General features: G+C 35.0%; 1 protein-coding gene across 2 annotated transcripts in view; it reads right to left on the reverse strand.

Moving 5' to 3' along the window:
• Positions 1-24,393, reverse strand: part of NAALADL2 (N-acetylated alpha-linked acidic dipeptidase like 2) — a 962,079-nt gene that overhangs the window by 356,074 nt on the left and 581,612 nt on the right. For both annotated transcript variants that reach the window (XM_073023452.1, XM_073023453.1), the window contains exons 6-7: positions 16,957-17,100; positions 1,598-1,690 (exon numbers count right to left, since the gene is read on the reverse strand). In XM_073023452.1, the coding sequence (XP_072879553.1) occupies positions 1,598-1,690; positions 16,957-17,100 (237 nt within the window). The remainder of the gene's footprint in view (positions 1-1,597; positions 1,691-16,956; positions 17,101-24,393) is intronic.

Consider the following 24,393-nt stretch of genomic DNA (forward strand, 5'->3'; position numbering starts at 1 on the left):
AAAATGTCATGTAAATAAACAGTCAATTTTTTGTAAAATTCAAATGAGCAACATTTCAGAAGCTTTGCATAATTCACTGAAGAATACTAACAGTAAAATTGATTTTTTAAATTTCAGGAGTATATTTTGTAGATTGAATTTTCTTCACTCTAAAGCTAGTATAATTTGTACAACTGGGTTTTCCAATAACAACTTGTGAATGAATCAGTGATGATAAATATTCTAGTGCTTCAATAGAGAACCTTACGATGGAAATTTGTTGAAATTCAATAGTAACAATTTTCAAATTTATTTATATCTTGTATTTAAAGAACTATAATCAGAGGTTGTTCAACATTGTACCTGTAAAGAAATCAGAGAAAATAACTGGCTTTCATGAACTTTGTAAGAGTTGGCCAGCAAGAAACTGGGAGGCTATAAAACTTGATCTTAAAATTCTGAGCTAGCAACTAGGCCGATTTTACCAAAGTCATAAAGAAGCAAAATTCTCCAAGGAGAACTTGTGTAAATGTCCCCAAATCAACAGAAGTAGCAAAAGTGTAATAAAAAGATTATTAAATGCTACACTGTATAACAGGCACATTAGGCAGTAATATGTGATTCAGTCTTATAATGTGTTTGGAAGTATTGCTATTAATCTCTTAATTAGCCTACATAATATCTGAAGATTCCTTTTTTTTTTTTTTGAGATGGAGTCTCTCTCTGTTGCCCAGGCTGGAGAGCAGTGGCACAATCTCAGCTAACTGCAACCTCCGCCTCCCAGGTTCAAGCGATTCTCCTGCCTCAGCCTCCTGAGTAGCTGCAGGTGACCATTTTCATAAGCACATTGAAAACCTAAAGCCATGCAGACATTTGACAAATTTGTCAATGGACCAAGGATGCAGAGTGGGACGTAGATTAAAACTGGACAACTAAATTTGGAGACCAAAACTTGTATTTACAAAAAAACACATCATTAAAAACTAAAATCTTTCTTGGCCAGGCACGCTTGGCTCACTTCTGTAATCCCAGCACTTTGGGAGGCCAAGGCGGGTGGATCACATGAGGATAGGAGTGCAAGACCAGTCTGGCCAACATGGTGAAACCCTGTCTCTACTAAAAATAAAAAATGAAAAATTAGCTGGGCGTGGTGGTGGGTGCCTGTAGTCTCAGCTGCTCAAGAGGATGAGGCACAAGAATCACTTGAATTCGGGAGGTGGAGGCTGCAGAGAGGGGAAAAAAATCATTCTTTAAAATGTCTTCTTGATAAAAATAAAATTTTCAATGGTGTTATGGTGAGTATAAGAAAAGAAGAAAACTTTGGCTTTTGTAGAACATGCCAGTTTACCAAATCTAAACTCTGTTTCTTGTTTCATCCCCTCCTGAGACACCCCCACCTCTCTCTCTCTCTCCCCACTAAGATTTATTTTGCAAGAGATATGGTAGGAAAGAGAATGAAGATCCACTTCTTAGTTTCAAATTTATCTACTCTAAGAGTGAGACAAATTTCTAGTTACATCTAAAGTAGGATATTTAAGTATGATATTAAATTATTACAGAGCATTTCCTTGTAAAGTTTCATAAAAACTGTAGACTATAAATATTTAACCCTACTTACCTGGAGATGTCAAGCCCATTACGTATCCAACAACATTAGTAACTGTTTTCAATTTTATCACCGTCTGAACTTGCATGCTGACGACTCTTACTTCTGGAAAAAATAAAAATTTAAAGACTTTTGTTTCTTTATATGTTATTGTACTTTTTAAACCTTAAAATTTATTTATCCAATATCATCAGCAAAAGAATTCCACAGAATTGAATGTTCTCAGATAACCAAAGTTATACTTTTTCTGACAAATATTTATTCAATACTTTGTACAGATTCTATTTTAGGTGCTTGTTATGCAATGATGACTAAGATACAATTGCTAGCATCTTTGAACCTCAGAGCCATAAATAGGCACTTCTAAACCTTACATTCAGTTCTACAATGAGGGTTCATTATGAGAGCATTCAGAAGACCTTCAGGAGATGTGGGCAACTCATGTTTTTAAAAAGGAAAAAAATAGATTAAAACATTTCCAAAGAATATTGAATACTTTTCTATTTTCAGATAAAGAACATGTGGACAATAACCTTTCCAGTATGACTCACTATTTTATTAACACTTTAAAAATGGTAAATAAAGCATTACACAACATAAAAAGATAAAGATTCTTAAAGCTGTACATGTTTTCATATATTAGAGGTTTTGTTTCTATCTGGGTTTGTAGGTTCCTTACCTCTATTCTAAATCCGTACTAATCGCTCTACCTCTTTGAATTTTTCTGTTTATGTTTGATATTCAAAAATTTTGCAAATAAGGCAAAGACACAAATCAGGAGGGACTCTAGTCACAGAACTGACATAGTCTCTGGAGATGAAATGTGTTAATCCTGTATTTGAAGGATCCTGAGAAGTCTGGGTTGGGAAGTGGTTCACAGGATCTTTAAAGTTTTCCTTAAAGCAGAGGTTTAGGAGTAGGCAGGTGTTAGTGTCAGGGCAGAGCACGGCAAATTTGAAAGCAGGTAATACAAAGTAGCCACGTTATACTGGCAGGCCCACAGACGTTCACTTCTTACTGATAGATAGAAATTGTTATAATAAATACATTGCTTCTTTCCCTCAATGTACCCTTTCGAACAAATTAAATGGAAAATCAGTACACTGAATTCGTTAAAATAATAACCAAAACAAAAGTAAGGAGGCCTTTAGAGAATGCCTGAGTGCCTTATCTATCTGTGAGTAAATCTATGTAGAGCCTGAGCATTGTGCTTTTAATTTAGGTACTATGCATTTTTGTTTGTTTTTCAATTAACAGACTTTGTTTTTTAGAGCATTTTGGGTTTGCAAAAATATTGAGCAGAAAGTACACAGTTCCCAAATACCCTCTGTCTCCTAAGCCTCCTATTACTGTGGAACATTGGTTACACCTGATAGACCAATAATGACACGTAAAATCCATAGTTTACATTGGGGTTCACTCTTTGTGTTGTATATTTGATGGGCTTTGACAATGCATAATGAGGTATATCCATCATGATAGTATCATACAGGATGGTTTCACTACTCTAAAATCCCCTGTGTGCCACCTCTTCATCCCTCCTTCCCTCCCTCTCTCCCCAAAAACCCCTGGCAGCAACCACTGATCTTTTTACTGTCTCATAGTTCTGCCTTTTCAAGATTGTCATAGCACTGGGCTCGTATGTTTGTTTGTTTTGACTGTTTATCTAATTCCCTGCTCAAGGTTTGTTCCAGATGATCCACATAAGTGAACTTTACAGACTCTTTACCTTATACCTCTCAATGATCTTTCCTGCTTATTTTAGATATAGATATAGACGAAGAATCTTTTCTGGTTTTCTAAAATTCAATATATTTTTGTCTAAGTTAGCTGTGAGCAAGCCTCACAATATGTATACTGTACTCCTTGCAATATTACCTTGCATTAATATAGTGCTTAACATTTACAATAACCATTTTCACACACATGTACTAATTCTTACTGGACCACATTCTTACCTGAAGTAGCTAGAGTGGTCATTGACCAATTCCCAACAGTTGTTGGGGTGTCCTGTTTAGAAGGGGGATTAAGAAGTGAAGCCACCTGGACTTCCTGGGTCGAGTGGGGACTTGGAGAACTTTTCTCTCTAGCTAGAGGATTGTAAACACACCAATCAGCACTCTGTGAAAACGCACCAAACAGCACTCTGTGTCTAGCTAAAGGATTGTAAGTACACCAATCAGCACTCTGTAAAAATGCACCAATCAGCACTCTGTGTCTAGCTAAAGGATTGTAAATGCACTAATCAGCACTCTGTAAAAACACACCAATCAGCTCTCTGTGTCTAGCTAAAGGATTGTAAATGCACCAATGAGCACCAAGAACAAAGCTTCCACAGTGTGGAAGGGGACCCGAGTGGGTTGCTGCTGCTGGCTGGGGTGGCCAGCTTTTATTCCCTTATCTGTCCCCACCCACATCCTGCTGATCGGTCCATTTTGTAGAGTACTGATTGGTCCATTTTACAGAGTGCTGATTGGTCCATTTTGCAGAGTGTTGATTGGTGCGTTTACAATTCTTTAACTAGATACAGAGTGCTGATTGGTGCATTTTTACAGAGTGCTGATTGGTGCATTTACAATCCTTTAGCTAGACACAGAGTGCTGATTGGTGCATTTTTACAGAGTGATGATTGGTGCATTTACAATCCTTATATTATTCCATACTCACATCTGAAAATAAATATGCATAGAGTCTGTTTTTCTTCACTAGAGTCAGCACTGTAATCACATTTTAAATTTTAATAATAAATATCAGAAAGATCTTGATTAAACTTGCTGTAAAGACACATCTGCTGCTGTTGGCATTGCTAATTTGAACAATCCATTGGTAAGGCAATATTACTCTTCATAGCAATAACAAAAGCACTCCTGTACTTTGAAATGTATCCTACAAGAATAATTCAACTCTCTGCAGTATAATCTATAATAGCAATGATAGAAAACAACATAAACATCTGAAACAGGGAAATGACTTAGAAAATTGTGATAAAATGTGTGGCTGTTAAATATAAAAGAATATATAGAAACATGAATATGCTATAAGTGAAAAGAAAAGAATACAGAGGGATATACAGAATGATTGAACTTAGGTAAAAACATGTATGATTATGAACAAACTATGAAAAACTAGGGATTAAATAGTGAAACAGAAATTGGCTTTAGCAGGCCTTCCCAAATCTACTGGAGCAAGGCACTGTTGTAAAAAGGCTTGAACAAACCTGCACTCTGGGGTAGTTCTCTAAATCCCCAGGGATGGTGGAATTAAAACCTAGAGAGATTGTCTCCTCCTAGTGTAGCACCTGATAACATTGAACCCTTTTTCACCATAGAAGCTTTTAGAATTTTCCTCTTTATTTTTGAGCTTTTTGAATTTAATTATAAAATATATAGGTGTGTTTTTTCCTTTTTTTCTGGAAAATTTATTATTACTTTTTTGACCATTTTCTCTCTCCCATTTTTTCCTTCTTCTAATATTGTTTCTACAACTCCATTTTAATCCACTGTATCTTTTAGTCGTACTTTTGTATTTATTTATCCTAGATCCAGCCTGTCTGGATCTAGAAGGTCAATCTGATCTTCTAGCTCTTGAATTTATTCTTCAGTGACATCTATCTATGACTCTATCTATCTACCTACCCTAACAATTACTGTATTTCTTTCAATTATCTTATTTTCCACACCTATTATTTCCTCTCATTTTTAAAAATGTTTTCTGATTTTTGTTTTATATTGCTAATATATTTTATTCTCTTTTTGAGTTTAACTTTAATCCTTATTTTAAATTCTTATACCATGTGTTCCAATATGGTAACTTTGGGTGGTATATGTATTTGTTGTGCTAATTTTCTTTGCTGGTGGTTGTGGACCTCAGGATCTAGCTATTTTGGCCTGTGGTCCAGCATGATATATCAGGGCCCAAGGATGGTGGGGATAGTGTCTAAGTGTGTGTGTGTGTGTGTGTCTGCATGTGTACCTGTTTGTGAGAAGGCCTGAATATGAGGAGGAAAGCAACTGCCAGGGGAAATAGTGCAATGAGATAAGTGATTGAAGCAAAGTGAGAAGGCCATCTGAATTTAAGAACTGAATAGCATAGAGTGTTAGATCCTGGGTGGAGTGAGGAAGTTAACCAGACTGTGGTAGGGGCAGACAGAACATTTGATATAGAGTGAATAGCCTGTATGTAACAGTGCCTAGGGTTGGATCCATTGTGAAGGGAGTAATGGCATCAATTGATTACATGCAGGGGATCTAATTACCTAAGTAAATATATTCCATTTAATGAGAAGGCGATTTCTATCTGCTAGAGAAAAGACTTACAAATGTGGAAAGATAAATAAAACTCAGTGTTGATATGTTTTCATGGTTTTATATATATATATAAAATTTATTTTAATTATATTTATATTTAAATTATAAAATTTAATATATTTTAATTATATATTATATACAAACCCATGAGGACATATGAGTTTATATTAATTTATATATATATATAAAACCATGAGAACATATCTATATATGTTGTTGATTGTATATATATCTATATATATCCAAGAGAACATACATATATATAAAACTGTGTGTATGTGTGTGTATAACACCCATGCACATAGATTTAAAAGTAAATACAGATATAAGTCTGAGTGTACAGATATATTTTTATATATTTACATAAAATATAATATTAAAATATAATTATATTTTCCTAGTTTTGTTCACTGAGTAGTATGGAGAGAAGTAACACTTCAATAGCAATAGATGAATCCAGATCCGTTTTTCTAGACTATTCTCCACTTAAAGGACCTAGAGTCTTTGGAGAAATGGCTGATAACAGAGCTGGCACAGGAAAAGTACAAGATGATTTGGTACGTCTTATGGTGCCAAAAACTAAGTAAATACATGAAGAATAATGAGTACATGTCAAAAGACACAGAATCCAGCTGAAGTTGCTATTACTGGCTAACATTTGACAATCTGAGCATCAAGATATAAATAGTACTGGTATATAACCTATTGAATCTATTATGAATATAAATCCTAATTAAGTAATGACTCAATACTGGCATGTGTAAATTTAAAAAATCATATAAAGAAATGAATAGAAAAAAGAAAAATCTCTTCTTTACAGTGGAATTTCAACTAATAAGTGTAAAGATGATAAAATTACAGCTGGAAGTGGTGGCTCATGCCTGTAATCCTAAAGCTTTGGGAGGATCCCTTGAGGCCAAGAGTTTGAGACCAGCCTGAGCAACATAGCAAGACCTTGCCTCTAAAAAAAAAAAAAAAAAAAAAAAAAAAATTAGCCAGACATGGTGGTGCAAGCCTCTAGTCCTAGTTACTCAGAGACTGAAGCAGGAGGATCATTTGAGCCAAAGAGTTGAAGACTGCAGTTAGCTAAAATGGTGCCACTGCACTATAGTGACAGACTGAAAGTGTCTTAAAAACAACAACAACAACAACAACAAAAACCCAGGAAGTTGGAAAGTCACCATTGGCATCATCACAGAAGTGACTGGGCAACAAGCGTCAGTGAACACAAATACTAATGGCTAGAGATAGCAGGGGTTAGAGGCAGTATGCTACATTATTTCAAATGCTTATTGAGTATAAAAGAAAACAATTATAAAGTAACTTCAATAAGGAGACCTGGCAGCCACCACCTTAATCAAGAGATCAAAGGTAGCAGCATCACTAGAGACAGGACAAACTAAAGCAGAGTGAGAAGAACATCTGTTTTTAAGAGCTGGAGAACACACATTGTTAGAGCCTGAGTAAAGTAAGGAAGTTAACTACATCGTGGTAGGGGCAGGTAGAACATTTGATATAGGGTGAATAGCCCATATTAGACAGAGACTAAGGTTGGATCCATTGTGGAGGGAGTAATAGCATCAACTGATTACATACAAGGAAACAAATTATTCCCTGGCACATGGTAATATCATGCACCAGCTCATAATATGCAATGGGAAAAACATAGTCTCACTCTGTAGTATTACTGTTAAAGATTCAGTGCGTGAATATCCTCATGAGAAAACATCAGATAGACACAGATTTGAGGAACAATACTGTAGATAATTGGTATGTAACATCGAAAGGTAGCAAAGCAAAGGAAGTGAAGAAAAGACAGAAACTGTTCCAGGTTGAAGGAAATGGTGGGTTTGACAATTTTGTGCTACACATGTACCTAGTTTGGATCTTATTGTAATTCAGGATATTACTGGGAAAATTGGAAAATGTTGAATTGAGTCTGTGGAATGCATGGTAGTAATGTGTCAATGGTTAACTCCTGATTGTGATGGTTGTGTCATCTGTGTAGGAGTATGTCGTTGTTTGTCAGAGAATTCACTGACAAAGTCAGAGATGTTCACTATGTTTGTAATTTGCTCTTGAGTAGTTAAGAAAAAATACTTTTATTCTTGCAACTTTCTGTACATTTATTTCAAGTTTAAAAAAAAAATCACGGTTGAAAGTTGTAATTAGAAACTCCCGGAGAACATTTAGGGGCAGTTAATTATTCAAAAAGTTGCTGCGTGTGTGTGTGTGTGTGTGTGTGTGTACTAGTAGTTAAAAGTTACATTTCCAGCTCACATTTACCAATTTCTGCCTTTCATGTAAAATTTGATGACAGCTTTAATTATGACATGTGAAGTTTAAAAGATTTCAAGATATAAAAATGTGTTCCACTCAGAGAACATTTGTATTCAAATAGGGTGAGGGGTGTCAGAGCTAAGAGACATGAAATAGCTGCCTCTCTCTATCCCTTAATTTCATCATGTGCAGAGAAAAATAACTACTGCCAATTTTATGGTCCAGAGACAATTCTGTCTTGCATTTTCGTTGCAATTATTAAGAGCCAGATTAATTGGTTCCCAATCTTCTTCTTCCGGGATAACTAACAAACCTTCATTTCTACCTGTATTTTGAATAATTATACCAAATATCTAGAAAAAATTCCAACATTATTCACAGAGATTTGAAGAATAACACTTGCTGCTAACTCTGAGTCTCAATTCTAATAATTAAGCATTTGTTAGTTTCCTAGGCATAGATCTTCTAGAGTCTCTAAGTTTAATTGAATATTTGTCCCATTATATATACTTGAGTCCCTTTCTTGCTGATGTGGCTCTAGAAAAGAACTTTTTTTCTAGGATTGGACTTCCAGATTGTTCTTTTATTTTCTTAATTTTCCTGATCCTCACGGGGACTAGAATCTGTTCTAGAGGGAGTTTTGATGACTGAGATGCTGCAGTCTGCAGATATCTTTCCTAAATGCCAACTGTTTGCCTGAAAATCTGAATATAAACTGCTTCTAGATTCTATGTCATCATAACTTGTAAACTTTCAAGTACATATAGCTATTCCCTGATTATCTGATACATGCATACACATCTTCACATCCATATGTGCAAGTACTCATGTGAGCTTCCATACTTTGGAAAAACAATTAACATTGAATTAATTTGTATTCTTTTTATTTAGTAAAGTTATGTAACTAGGAAGATATTCTAAATAATATGAATATGAGAAAAAATAACTTTTATTCTCTTTGTGTCCCTCAGAAATGTAAAAATTGACAATTTTTTTCTCAGCTGTCTACCAAATCACCTGAAGCACTAATCACCTGAAGCACTAATCTACTAATCTACTAATCACCTGAAGCTCTATCTTTGTTGCATATTTTCTATTTGTTCATTCACATCTATTTGCCACCCTCCATTAACCTTACCCCAGGAGAAGTAACCTCTATGCATTACATCTACCTGGTTCTTTTATTCTTTGGCTTCAGGTTTAGTTTACCCAATTGAAGGCATCAACAAGAGGGTGTAGGTTGGGTTAAGTGAAAGACTGGAGTATTTATTTTCCAGTACCCCCCTTACTGTCCACATTATGCAGTGACAACTCTGCTTGGCTGAAAACCACAGCTCTTCTCTTATAGCTAAAAGTACTGGCCAGTTCCTACAACTGCTCTCTCTTCTTGCCCTTTCATATTTACAGGTAGTAGCAATTACTAGACCTGGTTTAGAGGCAGCAGCAATAGTATCTCTTTTCTGTTTTGCTTTACCTGTCCACACCATGTGCATAAAGCACTTGATTAAATTCTCTTAAATTGCACATTTTTAGTGGATCCTTTTTTCCTGATGACCTGATTTATATGTCAATCAATCTACACAATTTTCTGAGTCCATATTTGCTATGAGGTAATAAATGGATGGAAAGGAAGAGAAGATTTTCTTTACTAAAAATATGGTGGGCTAGGATATCAGATTAATCCACCCACTGATAGTAACTTATAATGACAAATAAAATACAAAATAAATCTTGTTAACAGCATCTGAGAATTAGCAAGAAATTAAGAACTTACTGGGTCAAAATTTAAGCTGTGATGGGAACCCAGGTAAATAAAACTATGAGGTTATCTTCAACCTAAGGGAATTTGGTAAACAAAGAGAACCCTTTAATATTGATGGCCTCGTGGGATGCAAAGGTCAGAAGACAAAGTCCTGGGCTTACCAAAATTGGGATGAAGAAGGTGGTTCTAAAAAATATTCTTCCTCTATAAAGTAGGAATCCTAAAGTTCTGAACTTCCCCACTTCCTCCCAAAAGTGCAAAGAAAGTTACCTGACACTAAGCAGAGCAGGGACACGGGATCTCTGAGAAGTTGTAATTTCTTAGATTAATTATAAAAGAATACAAAATGTATTTATAACTTCTAAATAATGGAGAGAAAAATTTTTAATGGCAAAAATCTAAATCTAAAGAAAAAATACAACTAAAGGAAAACAATATGTGATTCAAAGAAAAAACCCTAATTAAGATGAAAACTGTAAGTCTAAGTACATATTAATCACATTAAATGAAAGGGACCAAATGCTCCTATTAAAAGACTATCAGATTGTGTTTAAATTGGAAATTATTTGCTATTAATGAGACATATATAAAGGGAAGATACAGGAAGGTTGAAAGCAAAAAATACATAGCATAAAGATACTAATACAAATAGTGCTACAAAATTCATATCAGGCCTACTCAAACTTAAAACAAGAATTACTACACATAAGGAATATCACTTCATGTGATAAGTGGTTCAACTATTCCAGAAGATATGATATATTTGAATTTATAAACACCTACGAAATAATCTCAAAACATATAAAGTGAAAATTGACTAACTACAAGGGAAAATGAACAAATTTATATTCACAGTAGGAGATTTTAACATGAATAATATATAGAATATTTGAACAACCTGATTAAGGAACTTAATCTAAGTAGACATGTATAGAATAGACAATAACACAGCATACATTCTTTTCAAATACTCATAGAACACTGATGATATCCTGAACCATAAAGAAAATCTCAAATAATTGAATTATAAAGAGGAAACAACATATTCTAATGAAAATTCAGTTGCTTATGCTCTGCTTCAGAAGAATATCATATCATAATGCCAAATAGCATACAAATGCCAAATGCATGAGAGAGTCATAAGGAGAGGCTATGTCCAACTTGAATGAAACCCTAAAGGGTTTTTGGTGGAGAATATAACACTTGCACTGAACCGTAAGAATTTAGAGGGTAATGGGCCTTTACAACTTAGAGACACATGCATGTAAGATATGTTTGGATAATACTGAATAGAATAATAAAGAGAAATACTGGATACTTGAAAGGAATAGCAGAATAATGGAAACACAAAGGCAGTGATGAATCTCTGGAAGTTTTTGTTTAGTAAATGACAGTGTTAGTCCATAACATAAAAACACAAAGATATGGTGTATGCTAATGGATTTTTCACACATATAAACTCTAAAGTTTAGTTGGAATTTCTGTAATTTGTAAAAAGTGACAGGTATTTGAAAAATTATATGCTAAGAATATAAGAAGCTGTAAAAACCTTGAGAAATATTTAAAAAGTAGAAAACACTTTTTAAAATAATTTTGCTTTCAAGTGTACATCTCAGGTTGTCTTTAAGTCTTTTAGCAAACAAACAAAAACTCTAGACTGTACTCCAGCTGAATCATTTCTAAAATGAAAACTGTTGAGACAGAATCCTGGAAACTTGAGAAGTTCTGGGTGAATGTCAGATCTGTGTCACCTTTAGTAAGACCAGCCTTCACTCCCCAGGAAACAGAGAATTGACTCTACTTTCTGTGGACTTTGGACAATAGGTTTCCCCGCTACGCTCACTCCGTTTAAGATCCTGATGAACAGTCCTTCAAAGTGAATTCTGAAGCTCTTTTTCCTTTTGTCCAAGGACTTCAGACTGGCAGCTCATGAATGTTGATCTTTAGTTCTACGGAATACTCCATTATCAACTCCTACCTCAGACTCATATGCTCACTATGTAACTGACTGCTTGAAGACAGTTGATCTGGCATTTTTCTCCACACATATCAGTCCTTCTGAAACAGTTCTAGCTCTCTGAATTGTTCAGATAAAGAGCAGCCATCATATCTGTATGCATGCAATATAGAAGTTGTCTGCACAAATTAAAAATTTCCCCATTTCTTCTGAATATTTTCCTCCATGTTGATTGGAAAAGCCTAATCAACATTATTGAAGCCAACTCTGCTCAAAACTAAGTTTTTAGTTTTCCCTTTCTTTTTTTTTCTTTTAAGGTCTACTAAAAAATACTTTGTTTTGTTGTGGCCAAAAAGGTTTGTCATTTGTTACGTTGGAACTTAAAGGAAGCCATGTCATATTGGCTCATACTACTCCATTGTCTACCAAGATAAATTGATAGGTAGGTGGATAGAGGGAGAGAAAGAGAGAGAGAGAGAGAAAATCTCAAGACATTCTTTAAGGAGAGTAGCATAATATACTGGAACTTTTCACATGTAGCAATTCCAAGGCTGCTCTGAATAGATTGATTAGTTTCACATGTAAGAATACACAGTGTTGAATTCAATTGTAGTAACGTTTCCTGCTAATAGATATTTCTTGAAAAGTTAAAAGGCACCATTTGTCAACAAATATTTGTGTAACTACAACTTGTAGATAATATGTTCAATACATGTTTTTAAATTTGTACTCAAGAAATGCTAGTAATGCATTGTTTAAAGTAATTACTAACAGATTAGGAAGATAGATTTACAAAATGCATTAGAAATATGTAAAAATTATAAACAAGATGATCAGTTAGACACTATGTCATTTTAATAATAAAAGTAATTTTGATAAAACATAGAATTATAAATAAGGAAATAATAACAAAAAATATATAGTATATCCACTTGAAGAGACATCATCCAAATTTGTTTATGTAAAATTTCATCATCACTGATGATAAGTTTTAAGCAACATGTAAACAATTATTTTTTCAAAATAAATGAATCATCAAATACATTAAAATGATTATTTTTAACTTGATTCATTTATACTTTTCACCTTAAATTTCATTAATGGATTTTAAAGTTTCTTCTTCCCTTTTAATCACTGTAGTCATGAATTTTAATCACAAGCTCAGAATGATATGTGAAAATTAAGTTTTCCATGTTTTGACTGAACTTCAAAGACAAATATTGACAATACCTTGAATGAATGAGTCAGGTCTACAAAGAAAAAGACCGTTTGAAATGAAATGGAGTCAGTATCCAATTATCTAATGAATGCAAACAATCTATTTAAGTAAGAATTTTTCTCCTGATTCTTTTTCCATTCCTCATACATTTCTTTTTTTTAGTTCTTGCAGCGATGTCCATACAAATGGCCAGTTATCCACTTCAATTTGCTGCGCCTATCTCATGCATGAAGGCATTCAATTCTTTAGTTTAAGTGTTATGGTTTTTATCAGTTAGATAGCTTTTAGTTGCAAGTAACCAAAAACCAAATATAAAGAGGCTGAAACAAAGGAGGAATGTATTGACTCATATATATGAAAAGTTCAATAGATTTGGCTTCAGACAAGGCTTTATTTAGGGCTCTAATCATGTAAATAAGGGTTTCTTTTTCTCTGCTTCTCTATCTTTCCCCATACCTTCTCTCTATCTCTATTTCTATATTTCTCTCCCCTTTACTCATCTGATCCCTTCCTATGCTGACTTTATTTTCAGGTAGGATGCATTCCATTCCCATGGTCTCAAGATGGTTAGAGGAAGATCCCAGAGCTACATGGTTTCTTGTTGACCTTTAATGATGAAGCAAGTCATTACTTAAAGTTTGTAAACTGCGTCTTGGCCAGACTTGTATCATCATTGAACTACACTTGCTTTCTCAACATCCATTTGCCACTTTCCCTTTTTGAACTGTTGCCAGCATTTCCCATCAGCATTTTATGAGTAGATTTGGCAGTATCCCTAGAAATAGATTCTGATGGACTCAAGCCTATTGACAGACTACATCAACTATATTATGATGATTGTTCAAGGATAATCCAAGTTTGGACAAACAGGACCAAGACTCAATTTCTGAAATTTGAACAATGACTCACTTTAACACTAGAGGTGTTAAGTGTAGTCCTTGATTAGTAGTAGAAAAATTCTATTACATTATTGTCTGAATTTTAGAGAATTTTGATTTAGTGTGCATAAAGGGTTAAATGGGTAGGATAAATAATTAGTGGATTCACACACATATTCTTAATGTGCCCATTCCAAACTTGCTGAGTGAAGATTTTCAGACACTAAAGATCAGGGCTATACTTAGAAAATTCAACAATATGTTATAATTATAATATGTTTTAAATTATTTCTTTAATCCTTAAACAATAAGCATTGCTGTTATTGCTTAAAATGACAGTACTTCATTCAGTATCCTTTTCATTTCCCACCCTGATATACATTACTGTGAATAACTAATGCATTTTGTAATATCTATGAAGAAACTTAATTATCTCAGAAAAATTATGAGCATTATTGTCCAAAACATTGGGGTAAAGGGTTATAATCCTACATTAAATTCAGTTTATTATTCATTAAATAAATTCATTAAATTCAGTTTAATGTAGGATTATACGTTAATATAGAATTATGTATTTAGATTTTCCAAATACTGATTTACCAGACTCAGTGAGACTGCTCAATCAGTATTTGGAAAATCTAAGTGTATATTCTGCATTTTAAAAAATAAATAACTCATTATAACATGAATGTCTTCTCAATGATTTAAATATATCTTTTTGAATTTTCTAAAAATCATAACAATTTTTCTAAAAACATAACAATATCCATGAGAACAATTTCATATGTCATAGTCTCTTAGAAAGCAGGCCTGTGTTTCTTGCTTTAACACTGGTGTACATCTCAACTCTTCTTGTAGGCTTCATGCCTGTTGTTAATTTATTATAGAAATGCAGCTGGAGAGTGTCATCTTGCTTTGCAAGTACATTATTCTGCATATTAAGAAGAAAATTAATGTAATTAGGCCAGGCACAATGGCTCATGCCTATAATCCCAGTACTTTGGGAGACAAGCAGGAGGATCACTTGAGCCCAGGAATTTGAGACTAGCCCTGGCAACATAATGAGATCCTGTCTCTTCAACAAGATTTCAAAGTTAGCTGGGTGTAGTGTCATGTGCCTGTAGCCCTAGCTACTTGGAAGGCTGAAGCAAAAGGATCACTTGAGCCCAGGAGTTTGAGGCTGCAGTGAACCATGATCATGCCACTGCATTCCAGCCTGGGCAATAGAGTAAGACATGTCTACGCATTTTTTTTTAAGTAGTTATTTGATAACAAAGATACTTCTTAATATTTACGTAACATTTTACAATATACAAAAAAATTAATCCAGTTATGGTGGCTCATACTTATAATCCTAACACCTTGGGAGGCTGAGACAGGAGGACCACTGGATCTAGCAAGCTCAAAAACAGCCTGGGCAACTTAGTGAGACCCTGTGGCTGCAAAAATATATACTTTTTAAGTTAGTCTAGTGTGGTGGCACCCATGTGCAGTTCTAGCTACTTGGGAGACTGAGGTAGAAGAATTGCTTCAGCTTAGGAGTTTGAGGCTGCAGGGAGCTATGATTAAGCCACTTGCACTCTAGCCCTGATCACAGAGCAAAACCTTGTCTCAAGAAATACATGACGTAACATATAACACAAAAAGTAAAAATAAAGAATTGATACACATATCATACTTTGATTCTCACAACTATTTAAGGTGATAAAGGTGTAGCTCTCTGTTGTAGATACAGACATAGAAGTTTGCAGTGGGAGATGACATACGAGAGGGCATGGAGCTAGCATGGGGACTATCAGTTCCTTGAGGGCAGGACAGTGGCTGGAATGTATTGGGGGCTCTGAATATATATTGAATTAATTAATTATTTAAATCTGGGCTTAAATATGGTCTTTTACAAGTCCAGTGTCTCTTACAACTACACTATTATTGTGGTGTTCTTTACATATCTTAACAAATAGAGCCCATAATCAATTTGTTGGGCTCAGAATAAATGGCAGGGAAAAAACCAAAACAAAACAATCTCCTCAAGTGCTTCTTCATTCCTGCTTTGAGGACATTGGCTTATTATTGTTTTCTGATTTTCCCACCTTGTTTAATTGGTAATCAGTTTAGGAGGCTCTCAATCTATAGGATTTTGAAAAGCATATGTCCCTAACAGAGAAATCCTTAATGTATTCAGATTTTTTTCTGTACATATTTCTTCAACATATTTTCTCTTTTGTATGTTCTTGCTGTCAAGAGAAAAACAGTTGAGATAAAATATGACTATTGAGCCCAGAGGTCTGGACACAAAAAAACAGAGCCCACAAGTTGTAGTTCCTAGCAAATAGATACAAATTTAACAAATTATAAAGAGAGTGTTTTCTTTAGAAACGTAATGCTGAGACTGGAGGCAGGAATAAGATGCAGCCCAAGGCTTTCATCCCACCACAGGTAGCTTAACTACTTCTGTTTCATCCCACGTGGTCCAACAAAGCCTGACAAACTGCACCGCAGTACAAGAAGCATCTCCCGGGCGATGATGCGTATAGACAGAGGGATTTTTTAGTCAATTGCCAGAATTAGGCTTTAATGCTTTATACTAAAAGACTTCATACCCTAGATAGCTGCCTGCTATCCACTGAATCTTGGCAGGCAGTGAGACTGCTGAAGCTGAAACTGGGAAGCTATGTTAAGCAGATTTTCATGGATGTACAAAAATGCTTTATTTATAAAGCTACTTTTCTGTGTAGTAGTTCAAAATGGTTTTCTTTTTCTAATCTCTCATTTTGGTCAAGTCTCAGTCTTTATCAAAATTACTTCCCAAACGTGCTGCTAAAGAGCCACAGAAGAAAATAATGCTCACTTCGTCAAAAGTCAACATTTTTGAAAAGAATAATCCTACATACATCAATTTAGGAGATTAAAAATGATCATGGTCTTTACAAAAACTGTAAAATACAGAGAATGACATTAAATACTTTACCATTATTTGGAAGCGCTAGAGGGCTACAGGCACCATTTTTGGTTCTAGCTTTTGGCGAAGAGATCAGTTTTGCAACGAGTGATGCAGAGATGGGCTGCACTAACAGAGAGGTGAGGTTTGATCGGCTTTGCCTAAAACTTCCATCTGTATTCAAAAGACAAAGGAAGAGAATCCTTAGTAAACAGAAATTTAAAACACTTAAGGAAAAGTTATCTGTAATAAGTATTTAAATTATGACTGGTAAGTTTATATTCAATCATTTATTTACTCCTTAGTTATACCCTGTTTACTTATTAACACGATTTGAGATACTCAGTAAAAATTTAGTCCAAATACAATGACATATCCTAGTTAAAGATGGCAGATTGCACACATACACTTACCTACATTGTCCCATAAAACTCCACTAAAATGATGACAAAATAATGAAAAAGCATAAATGTACAGGGGGCAGGAGAATAGGTAGTAATACGATTCTAGTTGGAAAGCAGATATGTAAGTGTCAGTGATGTAGGACATGACAGGGGAACCTAAAACCTAAGTTCTTAGTAGGGAAGCTGAGAATGCTGTTTGTAGCACTGAACAAAGAAAGGGTTAGAAATTGTCAACACCAGGTATTTATTAAAGTAGGGCTGCAAAAGAGACCAGAAACAGGAGGATCTTATGAAATTCGGATTGTGAAATGGCTTGTCCTCTGGAATTCTCACGCACCCAGTCAGGGTGGGTGCCTGTTCCTTCTCCACTTCAGCAGAAAACTGAGAGTTACAGTCTGAACAGGGAGACGCCAAATACAATAAGCAACATCACACTTCAAAGAGGATGGTGTTGGCCAGGCGTGGTGGTTCATGCCTGTAATCCTAGCACTTTGGGAGGCCAAGGCGGGTGGATCACTTGAGGTCAGGATTTCAAGGCCAGCCTGGTCAACAAGGTGAAACCCCATGTTTAATAAATGTATAAAAATTAGCTGGGTCTGGTGGTGCACTCCTGTAATCTCAGCTACTTGGGAGGCTGGGGCAGGAGAATAGCTTGAACTCAGAAGGCAGAGGTTGCAGTGAGTCAAGCCATGCCACTTGCACTCCAACCTGGGTGAGAGAGTGAGACTCGGTCACAAAAAGAAAAAAAAAAAAAAAGATCTTGTTGTGATTGCCAGGACTCCTCAGATGTTTTCTCTTTTGGCATATAGAAACCTTCTCTCCAGGAAGGGTAATAGAAGATTCACTCTTAGCCAATATGATGAGATCAATAGAAAATATCTAAAAATACCAAAATCAGGTCTATTACCCACAAAGAAACAACTTACCCACAACATCCTACATTGAAATTTATCAGTCAATAAATCCCAGTCATATACTGAACTTCAAATCAACTTAATTTTGTTATTCTTAAGTAAGAGATCTCAGCCAAGGACAATCCTAGGTTGGCCCCTGGGCACAGACCTAGTGAAGATGACGGCAGATGGTCAGCAGAGCTGGGGAGGGAGGTCTCTAGGAAGACCAAATTAATGAGAATACCAGATGTGTGCTAACATATTGAGAGAATATTTACAGTAAGAGCAGAGTGTTAGGGTTTGAAGAGTGTCTAGCTATAAAGAAAAACAAGCAACCTATAAAGGGAGACAACTGCTAGCTTAAAGGGACCAAAAGTTGTATAAGAAGAAATTTAATCATTGAACAATATGTATAATATTTACATAGTCATAATAATATAAATAATTACTGTTGATTTAATACAAAAATTATCCTTTTTAGGAAAAAGGAGAAAAGGGAAAAAGTCAGGTTGTGATATCCATGAATACTTGTGAAAGTTGTCTTTATCTCTCAAAGTGGTAAGTCAATATAATGGATAAAACTGAAAAACAAACTCAAACACATAACTGAGCAAAAGGAAGGTAAACATAAAAGGTAAGTAACTACTAAAGAGGTTAAAAACAATTACATATTTGCCCTGAGGAGTTAAAGAGAGGAGAGAAGAGACACAGGGAAGAGAAGGAGAAGGTGACATTTTTATAAATTAAGCCTGTAGAAATATTTGACTATTTAAATAAACTAAATGCATCTATAACTTCAAAAAACAAAAAATAAATAAAAATAAGAGAAAACAGTTATAATAACACAAGTACAAAAAAGTGTATGAATAGAATAGAGATAATGAAGAAAACAAACTATGCTTAAGAAAATAACTAATACTTATTCAGTTTCTATATTTTTACTGACTCACAAAAGGAAGTACACAACAGAATGACTCTATCAGGCAGCCGGTGATGTTTTCAGATGCAGTGCTATATTTTTCAGAACTTTTATTAGGGAAACTAATTGCTAACGGTTTTTCTCAAAATTTAATTTGATGGGACTTCAGAGGGTGCAGAGCTCAATGATACTGGTATCCAGGCTACAGCAGGAGGTAGATTATAAATGAGAAAATATGTTACAGGAGTGTTTCCTTAATTTATCATCTGGAAGACAAGGCTAAAATGCTATATTTAGCTTAGGCCTATGGCTGTCATGGAAGTCATGGCTTTGAAGAAAAAATAATAAAGATTTAAGCTTAGAATCCATTTTGTTATATAAGAGCAGTGCTGGCCTCATAATTTCATTGCTCCCTTATATAGATCTATGTAACAGTGCATCTGGACCACAGTGTAGGTCATTATTTCCCAACAGTTTTCATATTCATGGAACCACAAGTGGCTATATAATTTGCAGGACCCACAGTGAAATGACAATGTGGGACCCCTTGTTCAAAAAGTATGAAGAATTTCAATATGGCAGTAGGAGAGCATTAAATCAAGTGTGGGGCCCTTCGGAGAGGGGACTCTGTGAGACTGCACAGGTGGCATGTCAAGGTACCAGGCCCTGCATAATTTATGTAGAAGATGCTAGTAGTTGTACAACCTACTGAGGTAAACCAAAGGGATTTTCAGACCATAGGAGGCTGCTCTCAGCCAAAAGTGATGAGCCTCAAGTCTCCTACTGCTCCAGGCTGCACTTGAGGACAAACTGATTCATGTTTCAAAGCAGAGACAATGTCTGAACAGACTAGCTGGGAAACGCTGGGATAGCCATCTGGATTTTCCAGTACGTATTTTCTCTCTCAGCTGTTACCTTTGGAGCTTTTAACGTGCATGGGGTAATGAAATAATATTGATGCGCCATGTGTTGTCTATCATTTTGAAGTTTTCATGAATGTGGGAACTTCTTAAGATGCTGTATGATTGCACCTCTCCCCAATTCAAACACCAAACTCTAGCTTGCTATTCAAGGCCCTTCATAATCTTGAACCTTATTCTTCAATATTATTTCCTATCAGTTTTATTCATGCATCTTAAGCAAAAACTTAAGCTATACCCTTGCATACTCCATGAGCTACATCCCCCATGTTTTTGCTTAAGCCGTTCCTCTTACTTCACTTGTTTTTCTCACGCATCATGTACGTCTAAAGTACTCAGTTCCTTCAAAGCCCAACTTACAAGTCATCTTCTATGTGAAGCTTTCTCTGGCACCTTCAGCTCTGTGTGCTATATCTGCACCTTTTTTTCAGTTAACATTATCACTACATAAAATCACTTTGTTTATTCCGTCTGAACTATAAATTCTTAAAAGCAAGGACCAAGTCACTTACATCATCGTATGATATACAAAGCCTAGCACTCTGTCAGGTACATAACAGGAGTTCAATAATTAATGGTAGAAAAAAGAATCAACAATTCTTTGAAAAATAATCTTAATGCCTATGTCTTAATGGTTTTCTGAGTCCTGACAAAATTGAGCTGGGGTACAATTGAATAATAAATTATAATTCTATGCTTGCTATATAGTTATGCTTTCTCCCTGGCTAAGTAATACTTTCCCCCAGCAGACATAGTAAATAAACTTTCAAAACCCATCTATCCCTATCAATTCACTGATTATCCTTGCCCTAAAATTAACTTTTGTAGATAAAAAGTCTTTAAATAAATAAAATCATCTCTAAGATATATTTATGTTAATAAAAATCAATAACTGAGTTCCATTTTTCTCTAGAATACTCTATTAAGCTTATGAAGCAATACATTTAAATGTTAAATATGAGTGAACCCTAAACCATAATTGAACATACCCAAATCTTTGATTTTTTGTGCTGCATGACTAACAGACTTGCATTAGTTTTGAAATATCTAAAGTAAGTCCCTCATTAATTTTTTACCTTCAGCTTAATGGAACTTTGACAAACAGTTCACTTCTGAGAACAGATACTAAAAGCAGGACTTAAAGGACACTAAGATTAAATTATAGACAGAAGTTATTTTTTCAAAAAAACCTATGTCTATTGTAGAACAGCTGAGAGAAGAGTTTTATTTTTTTTTATTATTAGATTATGAACAAAGCTAAACACATGTACTATTTTTATTCAGTGATATGTTAAAGCATATTTATAAACTATAAGAATTCATTAGATGTGAGATGAAAATTAAGTGGATTATGTGCCTGGAAAGAAAGAGTACCATACAACAAAAAAGACTGTGACATTACATTTTAGCATTTTAACTTTTAGATTGCAGCATTTATATCTTACTCTGAATCTTGTTTATGCTTCATAAAGACTGAGGGAGACCAACTTTTATTTTAGTAGCTAGCTAATTCTCTGTTCACATTATGCACCCTTTGTAATCCAGATAAAGACTAAAACAGACCCACTATATCAATAATTCAATCCCTGATTCAATGCTACATGCACATAGTATAATGAGGAAATTGGATAAACGAAGTCCTAAGTCTGACTTCATCATTGACTGACTGTTTGAAATGTCACAAATAAATAATTTCACTATGGTACTATTGTCATTTCATCTACAATTCCTGAACTACCAAGGTGACACCAAAGTGTCTTCATTGCTGAAATAAAAATAATATATTAGTTCAGAGACCTAGAGCCAAAGTTACTGTGGGTGAAATTTAGAAGAAATTAGCATTAAAATAAGTAAGATGTGTTCTAATTGTACTTCCTTAATTCTGTGTCATGCTTTTTCAAACTTTTGATGCCCACTTCAATCTCATCTGGTTGGCTGTGTAAAGAAAACATGCTCTCTTAGTAGCCAGTATATATATATTATTTGTTTGATATGTGTGACAAGGTGGGATACTTTTAAACCTAATTGAAAAGTCAGTGTTGGCTAGGCATGGTGGCTCACACCTGTAATCCCAGAACTTTGAGAGGTCAAGGAGGGTGGATCACCTGAGGTCAGGAGATCAAGAACAGCCTGGCCAACATGGTGAAACCCCATCTCTACTGAAATTACAACAATTAGCTGGGTGTGGTAGCACACGCTTGTAGTCCCAGCTACTCGGGAGGAGGCTGAGGCAGGACAATTGCTTGAACCTGGGAGGCGGAGGGTGCAGTGAGCTGAGATTGCACCACTGCACTCCAATCTGGGTAACAGAGTGAGACTCCATCTCAAAATAAATAAATAAATAAATAAATAAATAAATAAATAAAAGAAAAGCCAGTGTATACAAGTGCCAATTACCCAAACAGCATCAGGGAAGATAAATCTTCAGAGATTAGAAATATCACATACTGAGAGGAAGGCACTGAGAGGTTAGATAACATAAAAATGCGCTGGTTAAATAAAAGAGGGCCTGGTGTGTTTTAATGATGATGGTGAATGAGAAGAATAGCACAACTTCAGAATTTAGGAGTACATATAACTCAACCCTGTGCACCTCGTGTGTGTGTGTGTGTGTGTGAACATGACATCCTTGCTGCTCACTCAATGTTGCATAGATCCTTTCTATTCAATGCATAGTCCTCGGACAAGCAACATCTGCATGAACTGGGACTTACTAGGAATGCAGAATCCCAGGTTCCACCCCAGGTCTTCTGAATCAGAATCTGTAGTCTATCAAGATCCCCAGGTGCTTTGTATGCACATTAGATCAGCACTGGCCTAAATCATTACGTAGTCATCCCTTGGTACCTGCGAGCAGTGGGTTCTGGGAGCCCTTGTGGATATCAAATTCTGCATATGCTCAAATCTTTATATAAATTGGCCTAGTATTTTCATATAACCTACCCACATTTTCTTATATACTTTAAAGCATTTCTAAATTGCTTATATTACCTAATACAATGCCTACACATCACTTAATTCACATGAATTCAACATAGTACTCATCATGGAGAAAATTCAAGTTTTGCTTTTTGGAACGTTGTGGGATTATTTTTTTTTTTCCCAAATACTTTCAATCTGCAGTTAGTTGGATCCATGGATGTGAAACACCTGGATATGGAAAGCCAATGATATTTTTTTATAGTACAATTTATATAATTTTAAAAATGACTAATATATAAAAAGAAGAAGGAAAAGAATAAAAACTGTATTTGTCTACCTTCCCCGAAATTAACTATATCAGTAAACCACAAATCAACATTCTCAGTCTCCTTCGAAATGATTAACATGTCTTTTTATAAGCTATTTCTAAATAACAAATTTGAAATGGACAGAGAGGAAGTCCTAGCCAAAGCAATCAGACAAGAGAAAGAAATAAAGGACATCCAAACTGTTAAAAAGGAAGCCAACTGTCGCCCTTTGTGGGTGACATGATCATATCAGTAGGAGACCCTAAAGACTCATCCAAAAAGCTCATAGAACTGGTAAATGAATTCAGCAAAGTTTCAGGATAAAAAATAAATGTACACAAATCAGTAGCCCTGCTATACACCAACAGCAACCAAGCTGAGAATCAAGTCAAGAACTCAACCCCTTTTACAATAGTTGCAAAACAAATTAAATACTTAGGAATTACTTAACCAAGGAGGAGAAAGGCCTCTACAAGAAAATCTACAAAACACTGCTGAAAGACAGTGACACAAACAAATGGAAACACATCCCATGATCATGGATGGGTAGAATCAATATTGTGAAAATGATCATACTGCCAAAAACAATTTACAAATTCAATGTAATTTTGATCAAAATACCAACAACATTATTAACAGAACTAGAAAAAAATTCTAAAATTCATATGGAACCAAAAAGAGCCTGCAGAGCCAAAGCAAGACTAAGCAAAAAGAGCAAATCTGGAGGCATTACCTTACCTGACTTCAAACTATGCTGTAAGGTTATAGTCACCAAAACAGCATGATACTGGTATTAAAACAGGCATATAGATCAATGGAACAGAACAGAAAACCCAGAAATAAAGCCGAATACTTACAGTCAATCAATCTTCAACAAAGCAAACAAAGAAAGTGGCGAAGGACACCCTATTCAACAAATGGTAAGTGGCAAACCACATGTAGAATAACAAAACTGAGTTCTCATCCCTCATCTTACACAAAAATCAACTTGAGATGAACCAAAGACTTAAATCTAAGATGTGAGACTATAAAAATTCTAGAAGATAATATTGGAAAAAACCCTTCTAGACACTGACTTAGGCAAAGCCTTCATGACCAGGA

The sequence above is a fragment of the Chlorocebus sabaeus genome, chromosome 15, assembly GCF_047675955.1.
Source record: "Chlorocebus sabaeus isolate Y175 chromosome 15, mChlSab1.0.hap1, whole genome shotgun sequence".
In the NCBI taxonomy this organism is placed as follows: Eukaryota; Metazoa; Chordata; class Mammalia; order Primates; family Cercopithecidae; genus Chlorocebus; species Chlorocebus sabaeus.